Source organism: Sapajus apella, unplaced genomic scaffold (genome assembly GCF_009761245.1).
Source record: "Sapajus apella isolate SASKATOON/1434 unplaced genomic scaffold, GSC_monkey_1.0 scaffold15, whole genome shotgun sequence".
Classification (NCBI taxonomy): Eukaryota; Metazoa; Chordata; class Mammalia; order Primates; family Cebidae; genus Sapajus; species Sapajus apella.
This window is the reverse complement of record NW_022436955.1, coordinates 27,523,997-27,550,383: the sequence shown is the minus strand read 5'-3', so window position 1 is coordinate 27,550,383 and position 26,387 is coordinate 27,523,997. Positions and strand designations below refer to the sequence as shown.

General features: G+C 44.8%; 2 protein-coding genes across 3 annotated transcripts in view; one reads left to right on the top strand and one right to left on the bottom strand.

Annotated features, from left to right (window-relative positions):
• The window catches only part of DNAAF1 (dynein axonemal assembly factor 1), a 31,510-nt gene extending 28,625 nt beyond the window's left edge, over positions 1–2,885 (bottom strand). Inside the window, exon 1 of the mRNA XM_032284560.1 lies at positions 2,577–2,885. Coding sequence (XP_032140451.1) covers positions 2,577–2,703 — 127 coding nt within the window. The 5' untranslated portion in view covers positions 2,704–2,885. The remainder of the gene's footprint in view (positions 1–2,576) is intronic.
• Positions 2,886–2,943: 58 nt separating this feature from the next.
• HSDL1 (hydroxysteroid dehydrogenase like 1) lies at positions 2,944–25,769 on the top strand. 2 transcript variants are annotated; one of them, XM_032284554.1, is made up of 6 exons: positions 2,944–3,059; positions 14,339–14,401; positions 17,150–17,375; positions 18,041–18,486; positions 18,698–18,925; positions 23,332–25,769. In XM_032284554.1, the coding sequence occupies exons 3-6, from the start codon at positions 17,156–17,158 to the stop codon at positions 23,428–23,430; spliced, it is 993 nt and encodes a 330-aa protein (XP_032140445.1). In that variant the 5' UTR covers positions 2,944–3,059; positions 14,339–14,401; positions 17,150–17,155; the 3' UTR covers positions 23,431–25,769. The 2 variants fall into 2 exon arrangements, with proteins under 2 accessions (XP_032140445.1, XP_032140446.1); XM_032284555.1 differs by lacking the exon at positions 14,339–14,401 and having other exon boundaries at positions 2,955–3,059.
• Positions 25,770–26,387: the final 618 nt, after the last annotated feature.

Genomic DNA, 26,387 nt, shown 5'->3' with positions numbered 1-26,387 from the left:
TGCATTGTTTCGGGCCACATAGGTATACAGAAGTGCTGGAAAGAATCCATATAAAATTCTGGAAAAGGCACGAAAGGAATGGGATTAGAAATGGGGTGGGGGAGAGAGAACAAAAGGAACACAAACTTTATGTGAAATTTATTTATTTATTTATTTATTTTGGAGACAGTCTTGCTCTATCCCCCAGGTTGGAGTGCAGTGGTAGGATCTCGGATCACTGCAACTTCCGCTTGCCAGGTACAAGTGATTGTCATGCTTAGCCTCCCAAGTAGCTGGTATTACAAGTGCCTGCCATCATGTCCAGTTAATTTTTTTTTTGTTTTTTCAGTAGAGATGAGGTTTTGCCATGTTGGCCAGGGTGGTCTCAAACTCCTGACCTCAGGTGATCTGCCCTCCTCAGCCTTCCAAAGTGCTGGGATTACAGGTGTGAGCCACTGCACCCAGCCTTATTCATTTTTATTTTTATTTATTTTGCAGAGGGGCTTATTTCTTTCATTAAAAAAGACTTCAAGTAAATATGATAAAATGTTAATCGTTTTCAGTTCTTGGGGGACAAAACATGGGTATCTGTTTTAATGTTCTTTGTTCTTTTGCCTTTTAAAAAATTTCTCAAGCAAAGTGTGGTGCAGCATGCCTGTAATCCCAGCTACTCAGGAGGCTGAGGCCGGAAGATCTAGCCTGGGCAACATAGTGAGATTACATCTTTTAAAAAAAAAATACGACCGGGCGCGGTGGCTCACACGTGTAATCCCAGACTTTGGGAGGCTGAGGTGTGCAGATCACGAGGTCTGGAGATCCAGACCATCCTGGCCAACATGTAAAACCCCATCTCTACTAAAACACAAAAAATTAGCTGGACATGGTGGCACGTGCCTGTAATCCCAGCTATTCAGGAGGCTGAGGCAGGAGAATCGCTGGAACCAGGGAGGAGGAGGTTGCAGTGAGCCGAGATCACACCACTGCACTCCAGCCTGGCAACAGACCTAGAGTCATCTCAAAAAAAAAAAAAAAAAAAAAAAAAATCCTCAAAAGGAAAATCATATGAAAAGAAACAAAAATTGTGAGAATATCTTTGATAAAAAGAAAATGAGCACATTGAAATGAACAATTTTTTTCAAAGGTCATTCCAAATTGACCAATTCAACTGCACTTAACATTAAGAGCTCTGGTCTGCTGCTTTCTGTGTGTTTGTGTGATGTATTGAACAAGACTAAACGCTCTGTGTGTGGGGAGTGTGTCTTAAACTCATCAATTTTGCATAGAATGCCCAGCCACAGGAAACTGCAGATAAATGTGGAAAAAGTAAAGAATAAATGTTCAACATATTAATATTAATATGTAATCAATTAATAGCAAGAACTACCATTTAATAATGGCCCACTATATGCTGGAACATTTAGTTATAATTATCTCTATATATTCCCATATAATTATCTCAGCTTACAGATGAGGAGACTAGGGCTCAGAGAGGTTAAGCTCTGGGCCAACAGCCATAAAGCTGGCTAGCTGCTGAGGCTCCACCTGAACCCAGTATCTTTGGCTCCAAAGCTGGTGTCTTCCCACTGAGCCATGCCAGTTCCCTATGGCTCTTCACACAAGGTTTGTCAGGACAGATTATGCTTAAGATATATTTGTTGCCTGGAACACAAATCAGCTGCTTTATTTGTTGCCTCGGTTCAGAAGCTGGAACACAAATCAATTATCTTTCTAATCTAATCACTAAAAGGTTTCCCTTCCGGCACCAAGTCTAGTGGGGAGCAGAAGCTGAAGTCTATCTTTTTTTTTTTTTTTTAATATTTACTTATTTATTTATTTAAGATGGAGTCTTGCTCTATCACCCAAGCTGGAGTGCAGTGGTATGATCTTGGCTCACTGCAACCTCTGCCTCCCTTCAATCTCCGCCTCCCAGGTTCAAGTGTTTCTCCTGCCTTAGCCTCCCAAGTAGCTGGGATTACAGACGTGCACCACCATTCCCGGCTAATTTTTGTATTTTTAGTAGAGATTGAGTTTCACCTTGTTGGCCAGGCTGGTCTCAAACTCCTGACCTCAGGTGATCCGCCTGCTTCGGCCTCCCAAAGTGCTGGGACTACAGGCGTAAGCAACCGCGCCTGGCCATGAAGCTGATCTTTCAAGTCCATTCTGTCAAACTATGGTGAGGGGGTCACAGAGTGACCCCAGAGCCACAAAGTCTTCATTCAGACACTCTACCTTAGGTCAGGCACTGGACTAGACTCCAAATTCAATCAGAATGTGTTGTGCTGACACAACATGCCGTCTGGAGGGGGAGAAAGCCTTTGATCTTACGTGGTGACAGACTCGCGTGTAGCCGAGTCTGTTCTGTCACTGACTAGCCGAGGATTATCTGTTTGGAGCAAGTTTTATAACCTCTGAAGTATCTGTTTCCTTCTCTGTACCAAGTGGGGAGAGAAGCCCCTACTGCAGAGCGTTGTTTGGTACCTTTATCACTGTTATTATTTGGCTCTGAAGATCGGGTATATGGTGTGGGAAGGAGGCTGGAGCGCCCAGCCGGGTCGGCCCCTCTCCCCCCCCGCCCTCCCTGGGGGGGCGGTCGGCACCTTCCTTGCAGCAGCCCCCTAGGCCTGCGCTCCCGTGGTCACCCGCAGACTCCTCCACGCCGCGCTCCTGCGTGCAGTCCAGCTTTCCTGCCCCATCCGCCACAGGCTCCGAGGGCTCAGGGTGCATGTTCACTTCTGCGCCACCGAACGCCCCGCAGCTGTGGGGAACCCAGTTCTGCGGCGGACGTTGCTACAGTCCGCGGCACAGCCGGAGACTCCCCGCTTTCCTTCCTCGCCAGCCTCTGGCGCCCCAGCTGTTGCAGTTCAACGTTTTCCCGGTCGCCAAGGCAACCCCCGCGCACGCGCACTCGGGACGCGACTGCGCGCCGGGGACGCCGGGGACGGGTCCTGCGACGGCTCCGCCCTCGGCGCGTGCGCGGGTCACGTGGGGGCGCGGCCAGGCGGCAGCTGAGGCTGCGGAGACGGGGGCGGTGGCCGCTCGGGTCTGGCGGGACCAGTTTAGAGGACTACGCCGCCTTGCAGGTATCGCGCCCCCGGCGCCCTGGGTGCCCTCTAGCAGCCCTTCCGCCCCAGATCCCTCCTCGGTCTCTGTAGCGCCAGCCGACTGCTCGGCCCGACCCCTCTGAGCTCTCACCACGCCCCCCGGGCCCCGGGCTCCCTCCGCGCCAACCGGCCCCGAAGCCCTTTGGCGCCGGGAACCCCAGGAAATCTTCGTCCCTTCCTTCCGTGAGACTCCCTCTTTCCAGACCAAACACCCCAGCCCCGCCCCTTCACATCTCAGAGCTCCCCTTCCCCCGGCTCCATCCCCACGCCCCCAGCCGCGGCGCTGCAACCCCAGAGTCCCTTCTCCCGGGCCTCGCCCCTCAAACCCCAGACCCTGTGGTCGCCGGCGCGCGCCCTGCTCTCCCTGCAGCCTCTCACCTGGCTCCTCCCCCGAGCGGCTCCGGCAGTCGCCTCCTTTGTCGGTGCTGCTTTATTCTCCTATCTAAACGATTTGGTTTGAGTTGTTGCTGTGTTTTTCTAAAATGGAAATAATTCAGAATAATCGAGCTCCTAAAGAAAGGGCACGCCGATTCCTCATGAAGCGGTCGTGGGTTCCGCCGGGATTTCCGAGTTTGCTTGTGTTGACTGGGCCTTGCCGGCTGCTGGAGGGAAAGGACTGGGAACACGAACCAGGCAGGTCCCTGTTCTCCTGAACGTGCCGCCCAAACACAGCCGGGGAAACCAGATCTCTGCAGCGCCCCTCGGCGATCCCAGCAGGATGTGTACAGATGACTGCGAGGCTGTCTGGGAGTCTCACAGCGGGCTCCCTGGCTAGGACTGTGCGGCTTGATAGACCTCCATCTAAATTGCAATCAGCCTTCTCTGAGTTGCGGGGCCCTAGGTATACTACTTTACCTCTGTAAGCCTCAATTTCCCTATCTGTAAACAGGAGCGTCTGACCGTGCTTTATAAGGTTAATGAGAGAATAAAGTGAGACAATAGGATAAAGCACTTAGCAGAGTCTTGGGCATAAAGTGAGCTCTCAGTTTTACTCTGACCGCCATAGATATCCAATAGCTAATGTCAAGCACAGTAATTGTGGCTAATAGCTTAGGTCTGTTGAGCACTCCAGAACGGACACTGTTCTAAGTGCTTTCTATGGACCACCTCATTTTATTCTTTTTGTAGATCTTAGGAACTGTTAACCCTTCTTGTACAGGTGATGTGAGCAACGTGCAGAGGCAAAGTAACTTCGCTCAGGACACACAGCTCTTAAATGGGAAGCTGGATTTCAACCCAGGCAGGCTCCTTTTGGAGTGTGTGATTGATTGATTGATTGATTGAAGTAGTCTCGCCCAGTCGCCCAGGCTGAAGTGCAGTGGTGCCTGCGATCTCGGCTCACTGAAGCCTCCCCCTCCTGGGCCCAAGCGCATCTGTGCCTCAGCCTCCTAAGTAGCTGAGATTACAGGCACGTGCTACCACACCCAGCTAATTTTTTTTTTTTTTTTTTTTTAAAGTAGAGGTGGGGTTTCGTTGCGTTGGTCAGGTTAGTCTTGAACTCCTGGCCTCAAATGATCTGCCCACCTTGACCTCCCAAAGCTCTGCGATTACAGATGTGAGCCACTGAGCCCTGCCGAGTTTGTGGTTTTAATCACTGCAGGAATATTCCAGGGGCACAGAGTTAAACAAATTGGTGCTCCTTTTTTTTTAAGTAGGTTTTTAAAAATTGAAATAAAATTCACACTACATAAAATTTATCAGTTTACCCATTTTAAAGTGTACAACTCAGTATTTTTTTTTTTTTTTTTTTTTTTTGAGGTGAAATGTCTCTCTTGGCCAGGCTGGTGTGCAGTGTTGAGATCTTGGCTCATTGCAACCTCCACCTCCCAGTTTCAAGTAATTCTCCTGCCTCAGACGCCTGAGTAGCTGGGATTACAGATGTGCACCACCAACACCTGGCTAATTTTTGTATTTTTAGTAGGGACAGGGTTTCAACATGTTTACTAGGCTTGTCTCGAGCTCCTAACTTCAGGTGATCCACCCACCTTGGCCTCTCAAAGTGCTGGGATTACAGATGTGCACCACCACGCGCCGTAACTCAGTAGTTCTTACTATATTCACAATCTGTGCAACCATCACCAGTAACTAATTCCAGAACATTTCATCACCTGCAAAAGAAACCCCAACCCCATTAGCAGTCATACCCCTTTTCCCCCTTCCCCTCTCCCCCAGCAGCCTTAACTTATCTTCAGTCTGTATGGATTTGCCTACTCTGGACATTTCATCCAAGTGGAAACATAAAATATATGGCCTTCTGTGTTTGCTTTCTGTCCCTTAGCACAATGTTTTCAAGGTTTATCCATGTTGTACTCTGTGTTGGTACTTCATGCTTTTTTAATGGCTGAATAATATTCCTTTGTATGGATGACACCACATTTTGCGTATTCATTCATTGATGGACATTTTGTTTGTTTTTGCCTTTTGGTAATTGTGAGTAGGCTGCTGGGAACATGCATGTAGAAATTTTTATGTGAGTGAAAGTTTCTAATTATCTTGGTATCTGCCTAGGAGTGGGATGGCTGATAATTTTAATTCCTTTTTTTTTTGAGACAGAGTCTTGCTCTGTTGCCAGGCCCCAGGCTGGAGTAGTGCCTTGGTGCAGTCTCTGCTCACTGCAACCTCCGCCTCCCAGGTTCTAGCAATTCTCCTTCCTCAGCCTCCAGAGTAGCTGGGACTACAGGCATGCACCACCATGCCCAGCTAATTTCTGTATTTTAGTAGAGATGGGGTTTCACCATGTTGGCCAGGATGGTCTCAATCTCTGTTACCTCCTGATCCACCCACCTTGGCCTCCCAAAGTGCTGGGATTACAGGCATGAGCCACCACGCCGGCTAATTTTTTTTTTTTAATTTTTCTATTTTGAGACAGTCTCACTCTGTCACCAGGCTGTAGTGCAGTGGTGTGATCTCAGCTCACTGCATTCTCCTCCTCCTGGGTTCAAGTGATTCTCCTGCCTCTGCCTCCGGAGTAGCTGGGACTATAGGTGTGCACCATCACGCTCAGCTCATTTTTTTTTTTAGACGGAGTTTCGCTATTGTTGCCCAGGCTGGAATGCAATGGCACAATCTTGGCTTGTCGCAACCTCTGCCTCCCAGGTTCAAGCGATTCTCCTGCCTCAGCCTCCCAATTAGCTGGGATTACAGGCATGCACCAGTACGCCTGGCTAATTTTGTGGTTTTAGTAGAGGCGGAGTTTCTCCATGTTGGTCAGGCTTGTCTCAAACTCCCAACTTAATGTGGTCCGCCTGCCTCAGCCTCCCAAAGTGCTGGAATTACAGGCGTGAGCCACCATGCCCGGCCACCTGGCTAATATTTTGTGTTTTAGTAGAGACAGGGTTTCACCGTGTTGGCCAGGATGGTTTCCATCTCCTGGAGTGCTAGGATTAATAGGTGTGAGCCACTGCACCTGGCCTATTTTGATTCTTATTGCACAAATACAGACAGGACATTGAGGAGTATTGGATCTTGGATGAGAATCCAGGTTTCTAATTCTATGTTGCTCTTCTTTTAGCTCAGCTTCATTGTGCATTTAGTCCTGTACCAAAAATTTGCAGTGAAGGTAAAGAAGCCTCAAAAAGTCATGATACACCAATACTAACTTTGTCAAAGTGCTGACACAAAGTATGAGAAGCTTCTTAAATTTTTTCTCAAGAGTGAAATTTGAGCTTTGAACCCAAAGCAGTATTTGATTCTGTTTATTGCATAAAATTGTCTACATAGCAACATGTCAGGTGCTGAGGAGGAATATTAAAGATTTATGAGATCCCAGCCTCACACCATCACAAAGCACCAGGTGGATTAAAGACTTAAACTGAAAAAGCAAAACTGTAAAATTTATAGAAAATAATTTAAAAAGAATTCTTCATGACCTGAGGCTAAGGAGAGATTTCTGAAATAAAACGTAGTGAGTGCAAACCCTAAAGGAGAAAGATTGATTGCATTTGTCTACTTCAAGTTTAAGGCAGTCAGCCAGGTGTGGTGGCCCATACTTGTAATCCCAGCACTTTAGAAGGCCCAGATGGGCAGATCACTTGGAGTCGAGGTGTTTGAGACCTGCCTGGGCAACATGATGAAAACCTGTCTCTACAAAAAAAAAAAAAAATTAGCTGGGCTTGGTGGTACACACCAAGCCCAGTTAGTCCCAGCTACTTGAGGTGGGAGAGTGGCTTGCGCCCTGAAGGCAGATGTTGCAGTAAGCTGTGATTGTGCCACTGCATATCAGCCTGGGCAATAGAGCCAGACCTTATCTCAAAGTAATGACACCTTTAGTTCATCAAAGACACTATAATGAGACACAAAACATACAGAGAGCTAGTATCTGGAATATCTAAAGAATTCTTACAATTCTGAGAGAAAAAGAAGGAAAGGACAAAAGATAGGAATGGGTATTTCATAGATTACAAAGCACAAACAGCACATACATGTAAAAAGGACTGCAGCGTTAGTAACCAGGGAAATGTAAATTAAAACCATAATGAGATACCATTTCACAGCCACCCTGTCGGCAGAAGGTGAAACTTTGGAGCTACTAGCCAGTGACATTGGGGAGTGGTGTGAACCCGCTGCTGATGGGAGTGTGAATGGGTTCTGCTGCTTTGGAAAGGCATTTGGCAGTGGGATGCACGTGGCCCAGCAATTCAACCATGGGCATATCCCTTTGAGAACTCTTTTTTTTTTTTTTTTTTTTTGAGACAGAGCCTTGCTCTGTCTCCAGGCCGGAGTGCAGTTGCACTATCTTGGCTCACTGGCAACCTCTGCCTCCTGGCTCCAACGATTCCTCTGCCTCAGCCTCCCAAGTAGCTGGGACTGCAGATGCAGGCCACCACGCCTGGCTACTTTATTGTATTTTTAGTAGAGACAAGGCTTCACCATGTTGGCCAGGCTGGTCTTAATCTCCTGACCTCATGATCCACCCCCCTTGGCCTTCCAAAGTGCTGGGATTACAGGCATGAGCCACCACACCCGGCCTTTTTTTGAGTTGGAGTGTCCCTCTGTCGCCACGCTGGAGTGCAGTGGCACAATCTTGGCTCGCTGCACCTCCATCTCCTAGGTTGAAGTGATTCTTCTGCCTCAGCCTCCCTAATAGCTATGATTACAGGTGTGTACCACCACGCCCGGGTAATTTTTTGTACTTTTAGCAGAGACGGGGTTTCACCATGTTGGCCAGGATGATCTCGATCTGTTTACCTCGTGATCTGGCCACCTCCGCCTCTCAAAGTGCTGGGATTACAGGCACAAGCTACTGTGCCTGGCCTGAGAACTCTTGCACAGGTGTGTGGGAGATGACGACAGGTGCTCCCTGCAGCGCTGTTCCTAACTGTCAAGTAAAAACCAGCAAACACAATGCAGGTGCCCGGCCACAGCAGCAGGGGGATCTGTGGATTGTGGTGCATCTGAACTGTGAGTTGCTGTGCAACTGTGGAGGAGAATGGGGTGCAGCTGCAGGGTCATGACTGAGTCTCGGGAGTAATGTTGAGTGAAAGAAACAAGTCACCAAGGGTACATGCAGTGTGGTTCCTTTACGTGAGGGTCAAAACCAGGAGAAACTTAGTACTGTCACTGTTTCAGAATACATGCTTGGGGTGTACAACTGTTTTGTTAAAAAGCCAGGGAGTGATTACCCCAAAATGTAGGAGAGAGGCTGCCTCCAGGCTAGAGGAGGGGCTGTAATCAGAAGAGCAGCATACAGGTCTTCCAGCTCACTGGTTTTGTTAAGTAGGCTGGTGGCTAAATGGCTGTTTTTTAATTATGTGAACTGTGCATAATAGGTTTTACGTACTTTTGTATATATTTTAAAAATTTTGCTTGGCGCAGTAGCTCACGCCCTTCATCCCAGTGCTTTGGGAGCCTGAGGCGGGTGGATCACTTGAGATCAGGAGAGGTGGGTGGTTCACTTAAGGTCAGGAGTTCGACACCAGCCTGACCAACATGGTGAAACCCCGTCTCTATTAAAAATACAAAAATTAGCTGGGCATGGTGATGGGCACCTATAATCCCAGGTACTCTGGAGGCTAAGGCAGGAGAATCGCTTGCACCCGGGAGCTGGAGGTTGCAGTGAGCCGAGATTGTGCCATTGCATTCCATCCTGGAAGACAGAGCAAGACTCTTGTCTCCAAAAACAAAAAAGAAACTTTTTTTTAAGTTACAGAATAGTTCTCTATCCATTTTCTGCCCTCCAGAGGCCTGTGCTCTCCTTGGACAACCAAGATATAAGCAAGTTGAGTGTTAAATAGACTCCAAAGCAGTGTGTGCTAAGTGCCACATGGGTAAGAGAGGTGAAGAGGAACCCCAAGGCGGGGGCAATGCCACGGACTGGGAAGGGAAGGGAAGGGACCAGGTGGGAAGGGACATTGCCCCCAGGGTTGACATGTTGTTGCTGCTTGTCAGGAAGTGATTGAACTGAGGAGAAGGCATGGGACTTGAAAGGTCAGGAAGAACAGAGAGGATTCAGAGTACTAAGTACAAGACAGATTCACACTCTGAAAAAGTAAGGTTTTTATGAAAAAATACTTTCTTTTTTTTTTTTTTGAGATGAGGTTTCACCATATTGGCCAGGTTGGTCTCGAACTCCTGACTTTATGATCAGCCTGCCTTGGCCTCCCAAAGTGCTGGGATTACAGGCATGAGCTGCTGCGCCTGGCTGAAAAAATATTTTCAATGGAAACAGCCATAGCCGTTGAGCCTTAGTGAAAAGCTGGACGATCCCAGCTGATGAGGAGAAGGACTTCAGGTTTCCCCTGGTCAGTCAAAGATGGTAGGGATCTCTGAGACTTTCTGGCTCCTGAATGAATGTAGTGGTTTTGGCTTAAGGGAAGTGCAGAGTTTTCAGCTTGTCCCTTCACTGTCCAGAAAGTTGGATTGACTTCATGCATCCCTTCCTCCCGCTGTTTATCCTTATCCCCTGTGACTGATGTGATAAATTGCCACAAATGTAGTGGCTTAAAATGACACAAATGTATCTTCCTTCTGGAGATGGGAATCAGAAATCCTTCTGAACTGGGCTAAAGTCAAGGTGTTAGCAGGGCTGTTTTCCTCTGGAAAACAGAGGCTCCAGGGGAGAATCGTTTTCTTGTGTCTGCCGGCTTCTAGAGGCCTCCTCCAGTCCTGACTGGTGACCCTTCTGTACATCATCTAACCCCAGCAGCACAGCACCCTCAACTCGAGCTCTCTCTGACCTCTCCCTCTGTAGTCACATTGCTGTCCTTGGTCTTCCTGTCCCCCTTAGAAGGACACATGATGATACTGGACCCATCTGGATACTCTGTCCACCTCAGAGTCCTTAACTCAATCACATCTCCAGAGTCTCTTTTGTCACATAAGGTAACGTATTTACAGGGTCTGGGGATGAGGCTGTAGGTATCCCTGGAGGCCATTACTCAGCGCACCACACTATATGTCATTTGCTGGTGCTTTGATTCTCTTTTTCCATCACACTTGCTTTGTCTTCTTTAAAACCCCGGCCAATCTGTCTTGTGTTCTTTTACCACCCGCCCCACGTCACATTCATTAGGATAGCTTGGTCACGTCTGTGTTGCAGCCAGGACTTTCCTCCAGAACTCCTGGTTCATGAAAGTTTTTGTATTAGATTGTATTGCCCTTTACGCTGCTAAGTGGAGTCCCCTTCACTCTGGAGTGGCATCGTGTTATGTGCCACAGCAGTGGTGCTTTGAAGAGGTGACTTTGCTCCTTGCAGTTTTGACCACAGTTTTCCCATGATGCTTTTGTAGTTGTAATGTTTCCTGTAGGTTTTTGATAACTGTTGCCCTACAGAAGTAGAAAATGCTTAAAAGATAATAGGGAATTGCTCTTCTTTTTCTAGTTTGGGTACAGTTCTGGTTTTGTTCACAGATGTTTTCATTTCCTGCAGAGGTGAGAAAAAAATCTTTAATTTTTTTAAAAAAATTATTTTATATTTTCCCAAATTCATTGAAGTATAACTGACAAATAAAATTATATTTATTTAAGGTGTACAGCATGATGATTTGATATATATATACTTTGTGAAATGATCACCACAACCAAGTTAGTTAACATGTTCATCACCTCAGTTACCGTTTTTTGCTTTTTTTTTTGAGTTGGAGTTTCGCTCTTGTTACCCAGGCTGGAGTGCAATGGCGCAATCTCGGCTCACTGCAACATCCGCCTCCTGGGTTCAGGCAATTCTCCTGCTTCAGCCTCCTGAGTAGCTGGGATTACAGGCACGTGCCACCATGACCAGCTGATTTTTTGTATTTTCAGTAGAGACGGGGTTTCACCATGTTTACCAGGATGGTCTCGATCTCTTGACCTCGTGATCCACCCGCCTCGGCCTCCCAAAGTGCTGGGATTACAGGCATGAGCCACTGCGCCCAGTCTGCTTTTTTTTTTTAATGGTAAGAACACTTGAGATCCACCCTCTACGCAGATTCTAAGCACACATTTCGGTATTGTTCACTACGGTCACCGTACTGTACATTAGATCTCCAGACTTAGACATTTTATAATTGAAAGTTTATACCCTTTGACCAAAACTTCCCACCCACGCCCCCACCTCTAGCAACCACCATTCTACTCTCTGAGAAAACAGAGCTTTAGAATAACTTTTTGCCGGTAGTTTGCACAGGAATCAAATTTTCCTGTGTGTTAGTACTGCTCTCCACATCCTGGGTTTCTGGCTTGTAGACTGCCTTAGTCTGTTTGGAGCCGCTATAACAAAATACCATGAACTGGGTGGCTTGGAAACAGCAAACACTTACTTTTCACAGTTTGGGAGGCTGAGTTGTCCAAGATCAAGGTAGAGGGGCCGTCATTATCTGATCACCTCCCAAAGGCCCTCCCTTTTAAACCATCACCTGGGGGTTAGGATTCCAGACATGAATGGGAGTAGGGACGAACACTCACATAGCACAGACTGATAGCTTTAACTAATCAATCTGCAAAAAATTAACTCGTCAGACACCTAAAGCAAGTTTGATGCAGCTTGATATCTACACATGCCTTAGTGGGCTTCTAGACTTAAATGTGTGATAAACTCCGTTAACGCGTTGTTTCAGTGAGAGGCCATGAGCTTTTGAAATTTGGTGGCTTTGGGGAAAGTACTGATTTCTTTTGTCGTGAGAAAGATGTTATTTTCATCATGTACAGAAGGGTGGGGAAGAAGATTGAGAGGAGGTCATGAGTTTTAATTTTCAATTTCTTCCATATTTGGCCTGTCAGGGTACGAGCGAATGTGTGAAGTGTCTGGCAAGGCTGAGGAGTAGCAGGGGCCACAGAGCCTGTGCTCTCCCTGCAGCCATCCTTCACCCCCAGCTGGGAGACCAGGGCTCAGGACCCATCCCTCCTGCCGTGCTGCATTACCTTCCCAAACAAGCCCCACCAGGTCCCTTCCTTGGTGCTTAAGGAGGAAGTCCATGTCTGGCGTGAAAGCACCTCCAGTCTGCCCCTCCCAGCCCCCTTTATGCCTGTGCATCTACACCCACAGGACATCACACAGGATGTGTGTAGTCTGTGCTGGTCACGTGGGGACTTCTCAGTGTTTCCAGAGCAGGCCGGACCCTTGACACTGCCAAGCCTTTCTCCGTGGGCGCAGGCCTGGGAGGCCCCTTCCTTCCTCTCTGCCTAGGGGTTTTGCTCACACTTCAAGACCCATTTCACCCCAGGGGTGCCCTTGCCACCTTACATTGCAGTTGCCCGGTTTATCTTTCTCTGACTTCTCTGTATACAGGGTGGCCTGGAGTCCTGGTTTATTCATGATGGTGTCCTCAATCTGATGCTTTGTATTCATTGCTGTTCTAGAGGTTTGGTTTTCCATGTAGATCTCGAGAGACTTAAGGAGCAGTGACCATGTTTGTTTAGGCTTCTTCACTAAGTTGCTCACTATCCATTCATAAATTGGCATTTGAATGTATCTGTCTTCTGTGGGTTTTGTGGATGTGGGTGAGATCCCTCTGTCTTGAATTGCTTCTGAGGAATGAAAAACTTGTGTTTCTGTCCATCATGGCTAAGGACCAGACCTTGAATGCCATCAGCCCCCTCGATGCTCTCTGACTTTTAAAATATACGAAGCAGCGACAGTATTAACACACGTTTAAGGTACTTGCACATGATGGTGCTCCCCTGACACAATGGTGAGAGATATCTAGTGGGGTCGCTGAGAAGCTGGCCCATGATGGGCTTGAAGCCCCTCAGCCCTGGGTTCCTGTCCTCACCTCTGCAGTGCATGTGTCTCTTCTGCTGGCCTGAGTGGGAGGTCCTCAATGGGTTTAGCATACAAGCTTTTCTTTCTGTAAAGGATCAAAGGAATTTGTGGGTGGTCTCCTCCTGAGCTGGGGGCTGAGATGGATCCTGCCGTGTGGAGCCTGAGAACCGGACAGGAAAAGACTCTGTGTGCTGCAGCCAGAGACGTGGTGGTGCAGTTTCTGTCAACAGACATCTGTTGAGCTTCTATGTGCCGGGAGTTGTGGAAGGTGCTGGAGAAACAGAGAGGGAGTGGGATTTGGCCTCGGCCCTGGAGGACTGCAGCCTGCTGGGGGTGGTCAGAGGCAGAACAGTTCCAACACAGTATGTGGTGGAGGAGAGGGAAAATGAGGACCCGGGGTTCCTTTCATTTCCTCCTTAAAGCACCTGACCCGCTCACAGCCGAGGGGGCTGCCCCCAAAGACTGTAGGATGCCTTCCTCCCTGCTACCCTGCCAGGAAATTAGACAGGTGGTGGACCCCTGAGTTCAGGTGGGACAGCCAGAATCCCTGCCAGGAATTTGGAAAGAGGTGCCAAGGCAGCCTGTGGCAATGTGGACGTTTCAGGGAACGCTGCAGGTGGAGCAGAAGAAGCCGTTTGCAGAGTGAGGCAGCGGGAGGCCCAGGTGAAACCCAGACAGGCACCGGGTAGAGAAAGGCACCCAGGGCAGCTGTGTCTGCTCCCTTTCCCAGGCCTGGTGCCTGGGCTGTTTCCCCAAGGGCCCCCTGGGATGGAAATGGGCTTTTGTTCCATTTGGTGAAATGTTCCCTAAGAAGAAAGGCACAAGAAAAGGGGGGCACCCCCCGGCTGTGCCTGAGGATGTGTGGACCATGGCCCCAGCAGATGCCAGGCACTTTTTTTACTCTGAGAGGAGGGTACTTAGTGCCTTAGTACATGGTTTGCTGCTTGTATAGATTCATGGCCTAAGAATTTTTCTGTTTTCTTCATTTCGGAACACTTGGATGTTAGTTTAATACAAAGTTTTCCCAGTGGAACTCTGAGGAAAAGGAAAGGCATTTGTTTCTCATTGGTTTTATTCACAGATTGGCCTTAAGAGAAAAAACAGAGCTGCATACTGCTGACGGCCCAGAACTGGCAGAGAGAAGGTGAGAGACCCCAGGGCAGGGAACAATCACAGCAGAAAATCTGGGACCCCCTTTGTGGTCGGGCACCTTTTGCTAGAGATTTACTTCAAAAAGGTTCAGATTCTTGAAAAAAATCGGGCTTAAGGAGGAAGCTCCCATCAGTGTGAGGTCCCCCCGTGAGCCATGCCTGGCCTCCTTTCTGTAGCGAGGGCCTTACTCCACGCTCTTACAGCAACTAATTTCCCCACAAATACTGCTTTGGCTACAGCCATTGATCTTGATATGTAGTATTTATTTTTGCATTGAAAACACTGCTTTACCAGCCTAGCTATATGCCTATCTGCTATTACAAGAGTAAGCTTAATATTCCAAGCCTCTAGGTTTCTTTATTTGTAGCTTATTATTCCCACTTTTACTACATTTCGCTTGAGAGGTCCTGGTATATCCAGGTAATTGTTTTTGCATCTGCTTTCCTCATGGCCTTGTGTTTGATTCGTTATGACAAAAGGCACACGTTTCATGAGTTATTTCCAGACCTCACAATTTACGATGGTCTAACATAGAGTCTTGGTTTTATTGAGATGGAGTCTGTTGCCCACCCTGGAGTGCAGCGGTGTGATCTCGGCTCACTGTAACCTCCGCCTCTGGGTTCAGGTGATTCTCCTGCCTCAGCCACCCAAGCTGGGCATTCACCACCACACCTGGCTAATTTTTGTATTTTTAGTAGAGATGAGGTTTCATTCACCATGTTGGTCAGGCTGGTCTTGAACTCCTGACCTCAAGTGGCCTGTCTGCCTTGGCCTCTCAAAGTGTTGGGATTACAGGCGTGAGCCACCGCGCCTGGCAGGAAAACATTTTTTAAACTTAATGCCACATCAGCCTAATTTGGTAACTTAATATGGTAGCAGTATCAACTTAATATGGTACCAGTATGGAACTTTGTTGTTGGAGAGATTGTTTCCTCATTGTAGGGCATTTATCAGTCCTACTGCTGATCCATTTCTTCAGTTTCCAGTCATATTACTTTTGTATGTTTTGTTGATTTGTAATTCAGACTACACATTTTTATATATTTATGCAGCCATTTTAAAATTATTTCGTATGCCTTTTTTTCTCAATCTGGTGCCATTCTTGCATGTTTCCATTTCAGTGGTTAATCTGTTTTCCTCTGCTTGGTTCTTTTTTACTCTGCAAAACTTGGTTGAGGTCAGATTACACTGCAGTGGAGTAGGAGGGAAGTCACCCGTTCTTTCATAAACATAGGCTAATTTTTGCCTCTATTGTTGAGTCTTTTCTTAGTTTTCACACTTTTTTTTTTTTTTCTATTTTAAAGGGGGCCACCCCCAGAAGTTTTATATTTCATTTTCTTTTGGCTTAAAATCAATCTTCTTTTTAGAATATAGGCTGTGTCCTTGGGTTTGTGTATATCCGAGTTCCCTGTAGTATAAGTTTAGCTTATTGCAGTCTTTCTGATATTTTGTCCTTCGTGGGTCGCACAGTTGGTTTAGCTCGAGGTGAAGTCCACCCACTCAGTCCGTGGCCAGGGTCCACCATGTCTGGCCTTCGTCTGCCTCTGCAGGGTTATCTCTGATTGCAGACGCACATCTACCAGATCATGTGGCATTTTAAATTGTTTTATTACATGTCTGTGTCTTCACCTAGGGACACTCATTTAGTTCATCTGTGAATCCTTTGAATCACAGTGCATAGAACATAGTAGGTGCTTAGTATATGCTTGCTATGTGGACACTCAAAAGGGTTGTATTGGGCTTTTCTTTACTTAAAGGTAAGGGGCCAGGCAACATACTGGTTACAAATTAAGTTAGAAGATGAAGGAGTGCTCACTCCATTGTCATTTGAGAAGCCATTTTTCCAAGTTTGGAGGGTGTCTCTTTAAAAAAAAAAAATTCAAATTGATGTGAAGGTTTTTGAAAGCTCAGTTTTGTCTCCAGTGGATTGCAAGCTTTCGAGGCCAAGGCCATGTCTTAGTTCCACTGTGTTTCATCTGCTTTGTCCCTACACAGGTGGTAAGTCCTCTGTGTATGAATAAAACAAAGAAATAAATGCACCTCTCCTATGTGAATTAGAAGGTTCGTGTCTGTCACTATTAGACAAGGAGCGTGTTTCAGGTACAGAGCATATTGTGTTTATCTGTGTAGCCACAACATGTAGTGTAGTACCTGAATTTTGGTGGGAATTTGGTAACTTCTGGTAGTTATGTTGATTAGTCTCCTTGGAAGAAAATAACTTTATAAGCTACAGATGTTAAATGATTAGATCATAAATTGACTGGTTCACCGGGCACGGTGGCTCACGTCTGTAATACCGGTACTTCGGGAGGCTGAGGTGGGTGGATCACCTAAGGTGAAGAGTTCAAGACCAGGCTGGCCAACATGGTGAAACCCTCTCTCTACTAAAAATAAAAAATTAGCCAGGTGTGGTGGCGGGTGCCTGTAGTCCCAGCTACTCAGGAGGCTGAGGCAGAAGAATCGCGTGAACCCAGGAGGCAAAGGTTGCAGTGAGCCAAGATTGTGCCTCTGAACTCCAGCCTAGGCAACAGAAAGAGACTCTGTTTTTAAAAAAAAAAAAAAAAAAAAAAAACATAAATAAATAGACTGAATGCATGGGTCACATGCATTTGACAAGTTATTATTCTTTGAATGCACAGTTGATAAGATCTGATGCCCTTAGCTGGATGTCTTCACTCAGACTGTATATGTTCCTTTAATTTATTAACCAAAAAAGACTCTCTCTTTCCCCTCCCTGCAGGTTGCCATGGCTGCTGTTGACAGCTTCTACCTCTTGTACAGGGAAATCGCCAGGTCTTGCAATTGCTATGTAGAAGCTCTAGCTTTGGTTGGAGCCTGGTATACGGCCAGAAAAAGCATCACTGTCATCTGTGACTTTTACAGCCTCATCAGGCTGCATTTTATCCCCCGCCTGGGGAGCAGAGCAGACCTGATCAAGCAGTATGGAAGATGGGCCGTCGTCAGTGGTAACCTACTTTACAATCCCAATAATCTTTTCTATGAAGTCGGATGCATTATTCAAGGAGCTGTTGAATGTGATGTTTTCATGGGAACACACTGATACAGAAATCAAGTTACGGCTCCTGTCGTGATTATGTTCACATTTTCTTACTGCTCTCAGCTCAGGAAGAACTTGCCTCATAGTTGGTATCCTTCCTGATCTGCCCTCTCCTGTTCCCAGGCCTCCTCCAGACCCACGTTCCTACCAATCGCTTTTCCTTTTTGTTCTTCCTTGTAAAATTGTCTTTACAAACTGTCACCACTTTCAGAAATGCTTCACTTATTTTGAATTTCACTTTAATTTATGAGTATTTTCCAGAAAAGCACCTCCTGCCACTCATTCAAGCCAGATAGTAGTTTGAAAACAAATTCCTCCTGTATCTTCCAACCACTGTGGTGAATGTAAAGTGACTTCCTGTCCCCGTGTCGGGATGTCTGGGAGAGTGTTTCGCATGCGTCCTTCACATTCTTGATTCAGCAACAGTGTCCTTGACTCATAGATGCACTAGAACTCACTTGATTTCTAGTGTGAATCTTTCTCTGACTATACCTGGCAGGGCGTACTTGAGGTCCATGTTAAAGGGTCACATCGTGAAATGCACATGCTGACTTTTCCTGACTTGCATCCTAGGTGCAACAGATGGGATTGGAAAAGCCTACGCTGAAGAGTTAGCAAGCCGAGGTCTCAGTATCATCCTGATTAGTCGGAACGAGGAGAAGCTGCAGGTTGTTGCTAAAGACATAGCCGACACGTACAAAGTGGAAACTGATATTATCGTTGCGGACTTCAGCAGTGGCCGTGAGATCTACCTTCCCATTCGAGAAGCCCTGAAAGACAAAGACATTGGCATCTTGGTAAATAACGTGGGTGTGTTTTATCCCTACCCGCAGTATTTCACGCAGCTCTCCGAGGACACACTCTGGGACATCATAAATGTGAACATTGCCGCCGCTAGTTTGATGGTCCATGTAGTGTTACCAGGAATGGTGGAGAGAAAGAAAGGTGCCATTGTCACAATCTCTTCCGGCTCCTGCTGCAAACCCACTCCTCAGCTGGCTGCATTTTCTGCTTCTAAGGTCAGATAGTACTTACTAGAAAATGAAATCCTAATGCAACGGAACATTTATTAACAGTTGTTTGGTCTGATTTGTTGAACTTTTTGTCAGCAATTTATGTTTGCTTATCCTGTATTTTTTCCTGAATTGTTAAGAAGCAAGTTTTTTTTTTTTCTCTTGAATTTTCAAGTTCACCCAGAATTAAGTCTTCTCCTCCCCTCTGTCTTAACAGGCTTATTTAGACCACTTCAGCAGAGCCTTGCAGTATGAATATGCCTCTAAGGGAATCTTTGTACAGAGCCTCATCCCTTTCTGTGTAGCCACCAACACGACAGTGCCCAGTAGCTTTTTGCACAGGTGCTCGTGGTTGGTGCCGTCGCCAAAAGTCTATGCACATCATGCTGTTTCTACCCTTGGGATTTCCAAAAGGACCACAGGATACTGGTCCCATTCTATTCAGGTAGGTGTGTGCTTTCAGGTCTCATAATTAGATTAATGCATCCTGAACCTTTCTCAGTGATACGGAGGAATCTGATTAAAGCCTGAGATGAGAATTGTAAATTTGGATTCTTAAACCTGCCACTTAATGATTTTGGCAAAGACACTAAATTCTCTTTTGTGAGATTATTATATTAAGAATTTTCAAAAGTTCAATGTATGTGACACCTAAAAGGTGAAATAGGCTGCTTTGGCTGAGCCGTGGTGGCTCACATCTGTAATCCCAGCACTTTGGGAAGCTGAGGTGAGCGAATCACTTGAGGTCAGAAATTTGAGACCAGCCTGGCTAGAGACGGTGAAACCCCGTCTCTACTAAAAATAGAAAAACTAGCTGGGCGTGGTGATGTGCGCCTGTAGTCCCAACTACTTGGGAGGCTGAGGCATGAGAATTGCTTGAACGCGGGAGGCAGAGGTTGCAGTGAGCCAAGATCACACCACTGCACTCCAACCTGGGCAACAGAGCAAGACTCTGTCTCCAGAAAGAAAAAAAAAAAAAAAACACTTATGCTGCTGTCAGTGGATGGGGATGGTAGGACGACAAGAACACTATAAAGTATTTCTACGGGAATTTGAAAGTAAAGGATTCTAATACAGCTTGAGGGCTACCTCCAAGTGACAAACGCAATACCAGAAAACCACAAAACCACAAGATAGGGTTATATTTCATGTAACCATTTTATCAAGTAATATCTCTGTATATTTTTAGACTCATTTTTTCAAGAAGCGTAGAATTTGTATTTTAAGCTTATTGTTCAGGCATGACAAAGGATTGGGATATTTTAGTACTTCAGAAAGTAATTTTGTTAGAGATTTGAAATTGTGATGCAAAGTATTAATATGATAATGCATAATTATTATATTTGTGTTCTCTATCTGGTGTAATAAAGAGATGTGCCCTAGTTTAGAATTTTTTTTTTCTTGAGACCGAGTTTCGCTCTTGTCCAGGCTGGAGTGCTATGGTGCTATCTTGGCTCACTGCAACCTCCGCCTCCCGAGTTCAAGCAATTTTCCTGCCTCAGCCTCTGGAGTAGTTGGGATTACAGGCACCTGCCACCACACCTGGCTAATTTTCGTATTTTTAGTAGAGACAGGTTTTACCATGTTCGTCATGCTGGTCTTAAAATCCTGTCCTCAGGTGTTCCACCTGCCTCAGCCTCCCAAAGTGCTGGGATTACAAGTGTGAGCTACCACGCCTGGCCAATTTTTTTTTTTTTTTTTAATATTCGGAGTTTTCTTAATTACCAAACAGATATTTTTGGGACTGTTTGCATAAAGAGTATTAGATTTACCAGTACCAAATAAACATACAAGTAAATCAACAGTTAATTGTTACTTTTATGAAGAGGTTTGGTGATAGATTTTTTTAAATAAGAAGCAGTTTTGGCTGGGCATGGTGGCCCATGTCTCTCATCCCAGCACTTTGGGAAGTTGAGGCAGGTGCATCACCTGAGGTCAGGAGTTTGAGACCAGCCTGGCCAACATGACAAAACCCCATTTCTACTAAAGATAAAAAAATTAATTGGGCATAGTGGTGCATGCCTGTAGTCCCAGCTATCTGGGAGGCTGAGGCAGGAGAATCACTTGAATCTAGGAGACGGAGGTTGCAGTGAGCTGAGATTGCATCACTGCACTCCAACCTGGGCAACACAGCAAGACTCCGTCTCAAAAAAAAAAAAAGAAGCAGTTTTATTTAAGTAGTTGTGTCCAGGTCCTTTAATAACTTGAGAAAAGCACAGAAACCTAAAAAGTAGTCTTAGAAGTTGCTGAGCATAACATTTTTAGAAATAAAGATATGATGGGGTTTAGATGCAGTAGAGATTTTTTTGACTGTGTGTATAAAACACCAACATTTTACTCACAATAAAATTTTGTTCACATTGATAAACTTTCTTTGAGAATGTATTTTTCTGCCAAGAAATTATGTTAAGCTAGTTTAATTACTGGAGTAGTTTTCTGTATAAAGTTGTTAAAACCTTCTATTTTCATTTTATGTTACTCAAATTACTTTTAACACTTATTTTTTATCTCCAGTTTTACAACAAAGATTTGATTCATCCTTTGCTGTTTTGTCTGTGGCATATTTCTGTGGTAGCTTTTGCTACTTTGATTTTTTTTTGTTCACAGAGTGTGTGTGTGAGTGTGTGTGTGTGTGTGTGTGTGTGTGTGTGTGTCTCCTCTTTTTGTTCACTGTGTGTGTGTGTGTGTGTGTGTCTGTCTCCTCTTTTTGTTCACTGTGTGTGTGTGTGTGTGTGTGTGTGTGTGTGTGTGTGTGTGTCTATCTGTCTGTCTGTCTGTGTCTCCTCCCTGGAGAGTAACCTGTATCCATTTATTGACAAGAGGATTGGATGACCTCTGTTATCATGCATCAGTTCAGTTCAAGGCTAGATGTCAGTACTTGCTAAAGGCCTGTCTGTCTCTCATCTTTAATATACACAGCATTAGAACTTTCATTCAGTTCTGGACAAATCTGTTAGAGGAGTGTGGGCTTTCTCCACCTCAGCACTGGTGGCACTGAGAGCAGATAATTCCATGTCATGGGGAGCGTCCTGGGCATTGCAGGATGTTGAGCAGCATTCCAGGCCTCCAGTCACTAGATACGAGTAGCATCCACTCCCAGTATCACAAACAAATACATTTTCAGACATTGCCCTGTCTGCTCCTGGCACAAAGGCCTGAGTGAGAGGGCAGAACGGCATCAGCAGACTCCCTCCCCTGGTCCCCTGAGCGTCCCTCATCATAAGTCAAGATACCATCCCAAGGTCCTGGTGTTTCTGACCTGTTTTCTTGTTGAACTTTGTTCCATCCTGCTCCTCAAGCCCCAGTTTTCTCATACAGTGCTAACCATGTGTGTGCCTGTCTATTCCGACTAACTTATTCCTATAATGGTTTTATAGCTTTTTTATTGTTGTTGGTGAGACAGTCTCACTTTGTCACTCAGGCTGGAGTGCTGTGGCACGATCTCTGCTCGCTGTAACCTCTGCCTCCCGGGTTCAAGTGATTCTCCTGCCTCAGCCTCCTGAGTAGCTGGGACTACAGGTGTGCACCACCATGCCTGGCTAATGTTTGTATTTTTAGTAGAGGTGGGGTTTCACCATGTTGTCCAAGCTGGTCTTGAACTCCTGACCTCAGGTGATCTGCCCACCTAGGCCTCCCAAAGTGCTGGGATTACAGGCATGAGCCACAGCATCTGGCCAGTGATTTGGTAGTTCTTAACCAGTGAACATGCTGTTCATATCATATTAGGTAAAGATAGAATTGTATTTATATGCAGGACAGTCCAGCCCCATTACAGAGAGTAGGGTAGGTGGGTGGTGGTCATGTTTCTATTCCCTGTAGAATCCAGGGCAGGATCTTAGGCAAAAATAGATATTCAATACAGTAGTTCCTGTACTGAATATTTTTTCCTTTGTTGTATTTTATGTGATTGGTGGGTACTTGTGATTGGTGGGTGTTTGTTGTGATTTCTGGATAGTAGTTGTGATTGGTGGGTATTTGTTGTGATTTCTGGATAGTTGTGATTGGTGGATATTTGTAGTGATTGGTGGGTATTTGTTGTGATTGGTGGGTAATTATTGTGATTGATTGGTATTTGTTGTGATTGGTGGATATTTGTTGTGATTGATTGGTGGATATTTGTGATTGGTGGGTAATTGTGATTGATTGGTGGTTATTTGTTGTGATTGATTGGTGGGTATTTGTTATCACTGATGGGTATTTGTTGTGATTGGTGGGTATTTGTTGTAATTGATTGGTGGGTATTTGTTGTGATTGGTGGGTATTTGTTGTGATTGATTGGTGGGTATTTGTAATGCTTGGTGGATAATTGTTGTGGTTGGTGGGTATTTGTTGTGATTGGTGGGTAGTTGTTGTGATTGGTGGGTAATTGTGATTGGTGTGTATTTGTGATTGATTGGTGGGTAATTGTTGTGATTGGTGGGTATTTGTTGTGTTTGGTGGATAGTAGTTGTGTTTGGTGGGTGGTTGTTGTGATCAGTGGGTATTTGTTATGATTGATTGGTGGGTATTTGTTGTGATTGATTGGTGGGTATTTGTTATGCTTGGTGGGTAATTGTAATTGGTGGGTAATTGTCATTGGTGGGTAATTGTTGTGATTGATTGGTGGGTATTTGTTTTGATTGGTGGGTAATTGTAATTGGTGGGTATTTGTTGTAATTGGTGGGTATTTGTTGTGATTGATTGGTGGGTAATTGTTGTAGTTGTTTGGTGGGTTTTGTGACTGTTGAGTATTTGTTGTAATTGATTGGCGGATATTTGTTGTGATTGGTGGGTATCATGTGCTGGTCTTATTCCTTCAGTGTTGATGTTTTAGGGTTCTAACCTTACAACCTTTCTCTCTTTCATTTTTAGTTTCTTTTTGCACAGTACATGCCTGAATGGCTCTGGGTGTGGGGAGCAAATATTCTCAACCGCTCACTACGTAAAGAGGCCTTATCCTGCACGGCCTGAGTCTGGATGGCCACTTGAGAAGTTTTGCCGACTCCTGGGAACCTTGGTACTCCGACATTTGGAAAAACACATTTAATTTATCTTATGTGTTTTATTGCTGATTTTTAGCATACTGTTGATGTGTCATTTGCAAAGCAGCTGTGATACTGTCAGAGAGTGCTGTGAAGAAACCTCAAGGGTGTGTGAATGGCACAGAGTCAATAATGACTGACGCTGACTGAAGATTATCTAAATTTCAGTGCTTTTCTCCTAAGCTGTTCAAAAGTAACGCTTTTCTATTGTTCTAGGAGGCACAGCAGTCTAGTATTGAAATATAATGTGATTTGTCAGCTTTTATAATTTTGGATGTTGCTTTTTTAGGGGAATTGACTATTTCACTATAGGAGTTGTACTGGAATGTGCATCAGGAAAGACTACTGAAAAGTATTACTTTATAACTAAGGTTGCTGGTACTATTAGCAGGAAAAATCTGTGTGTATTGTGTAGCTCTAGCTGTTTGACTATCTGTTCAGAAAATGCTGCACTTCAACTGGTATTTCATTAGAGAATTATGTGTGTGTGTGTGTGTCTCTCTCTGTGTCTGTGTGGTGTCTTTGAGCAACTTTATGGTTACCATATTTTTGAAGAGATTTTTTGTCAGAATGACTTAACATGGACTCTTATAGCATATTAAAAAATCTAGATTATTCCTTTTCATACTAAATAAGCCTACCAAATTTCATTCTGTTGGTTTGCCACGAATAATATTAACTTCCTACATTACATTTTTGTTGGTTTGTCTCAAATATGCTATGGAATGAATTTATTCCTAGATTTGGATATGTAAGAGAAACTTGCAGTCATCTTTTGATTTATAAAGCAATTCTTGTGGATAAGTAGTGATTTCTCAGCCTCTGACCCATTTTATAACTGAAATTTTGCCCTTTAGAGCTTATTATATCTGGTTTTCATACATTTTTCTATGTAATATTCCATTCCAGTAGCATTATTGATATAAATATTAAGTATTTATGGAATAGTAAAATACGGACAAATTATGTGTGTGACATGATATATCTGTCAAAATAATAAGTTAGAAGCTTATTCTTGGTTTGTGTAATGAATTTTTGCATTTTAGTGAATACCTTTATCGGTGTGAAGATCATTATGGACAAACCCTCACAATATGCATTAACATTCAAACCTACTATGAAATGTCTTTAGTTTGGGTCTTACAAAGCCAACCATTTTTGAGAACCATATACCTAGTGCTTTGAAGACTGTGTCACTATATGAATATGACAGTACATGCACATTTAAAATTCAGAGCTCAGCATTGTACGCTGACGCATAAGCTAGTAGATTGGTTAAAAGTCTGGATTCTGTAGGGTTGTTTTTTCATGATGGGATAATCTATCATAAACAGACCTGAGCACACTTTTTATGGACACAATTTTGCCCATGACATTGCCTACAAGATTTCCAGATGTGACTTGCACTCAGAAGGTCCGTGGTCAACATCAGAAGCTCTTCCACTCCTAGATCATGTCTTCAGAACTTAGATGTGAAAATCTACACACTGGGAGATGCTGTGTGACCCCCGCAAGGTTTTGATGGAGTTAGCTTGGAATCCTCTTGACTTCATGCCACACTGATGTGAACTTTGATGTGTAATAAGCAGCAGCAACTTCATGTGAAAATATTGTCAGGTAGTTATATGTAAGGTTACGTGATCCAGTAATGTCTTAGATTGATAAATTAGGTATGAATCGGAATCAGTGTTATGTGATGAGCATAGGTGAACACACCTTGTCAGTGAGTCTGTAAAATTCTCTCCAGGGCAGGACATGGGCAAACATGCTGATTGGTGCAAATGTGGTGCAGAGCTGTCTGTAGCTATAGTGAAAGATGAGCAAGATCTTCTCTAGGTTTTCTAGCTTTCATTAAATGTATTTTTCCCCAGAGCTAATTTGAAAGTTGATTGGACCACTGTGGATGGGGTGTCTTAATAAGAATGTGGAAAATATGGGCCGGGCATGGTGGCTCACGCCTATAATCCAAGCAGTTTGGAAGGCCAACTGAGAACAGCCTAGGCAACGTGTCCTGTCTCTACAAAAAATACAAAAATTACCCAGGCATGGTGGTGCATGCCTGTAGTCGCAGCTACTTGGGAGGCTGAGGCAGGAGAACTGTTTGAGCCTAGGATGTGGAGGCTGAAGTAAGTCAAGATCACACCACTGTATTCCAGCCTTAAGACAGAGCAAGGCCCTGTCTCAAAAAAAAAAGGGAAATAAGAACCTTTGAAACTTAATCTGTGAATTGAAAGTTTAACAATAAAAGTAGTTGTTTCGGCTTCCTTTGAAAGAGTTGTGTTGTAGATGTTTGTAATTGGGTTGTTTGGAATAATCTTTTTTTTTTTCTTAGAAGTGATTGCAAAAAATTAACTTACGAAATTCGTGGTCATAACTGATTAAAAGCCGGCACTCTAACAAATTGTGTGTAACAATGAGCCTAGCCTTTGGAAGCTACCGAGTTGAATTCTGGATCTCCTACTCCTGGTAGGTTGGGTAAGGTAAAGATTGATTTGATCATGGAATTTGGCAGTGTGGATGGAGATCATTGGTGATTTTTTTTCCATGAGCCATTTCAACCGTTAAGCTAGATTGTAATGGATTCAAGAAAGAGGGGGAAGTAAAAAAGGGAAGAGAGCAGATAGAGACAGCTCCTAGGAGACTTTTCTGTGTTTTTGTAACTTCAAGTACTTGAAATCTAATCACTTGGAAACCAGAGTTAGGTGGTTCTGTCCTCAACACCTGTTCCAGTCTATCTGTGCTGCAGTCTCAGTATTGGCCTGTGTGTTATTTTTCTTTTTAAAGATTCATCTGTGTTTAATGAGTATAAAGCCAAGCACAGGACAGTCCTGAATTCAGCAGAAATATTCTATGGAATGCCTGTCTGGGCGTGGTGGCTCACGCCTG

What these genes read in the sequence shown, in the direction of transcription:
- HSDL1 (XM_032284554.1), top strand. Translation starts at nt 17,156, where the DNA reads ATGGCTGCTGTTGACAGCTTCTACCTCTTGTACAGGGAAATCGCCAGG. An exon ending in AAGATGGGCCGTCGTCAGTG is followed by an intron (nt 17,376 to 18,040) that starts GTAACCTACTTT and finishes CTTGCATCCTAG; the next exon opens with GTGCAACAGATGGGATTGGA. An exon ending in CTGCATTTTCTGCTTCTAAG is followed by an intron (nt 18,487 to 18,697) that starts GTCAGATAGTAC and finishes CTGTCTTAACAG; the next exon opens with GCTTATTTAGACCACTTCAG.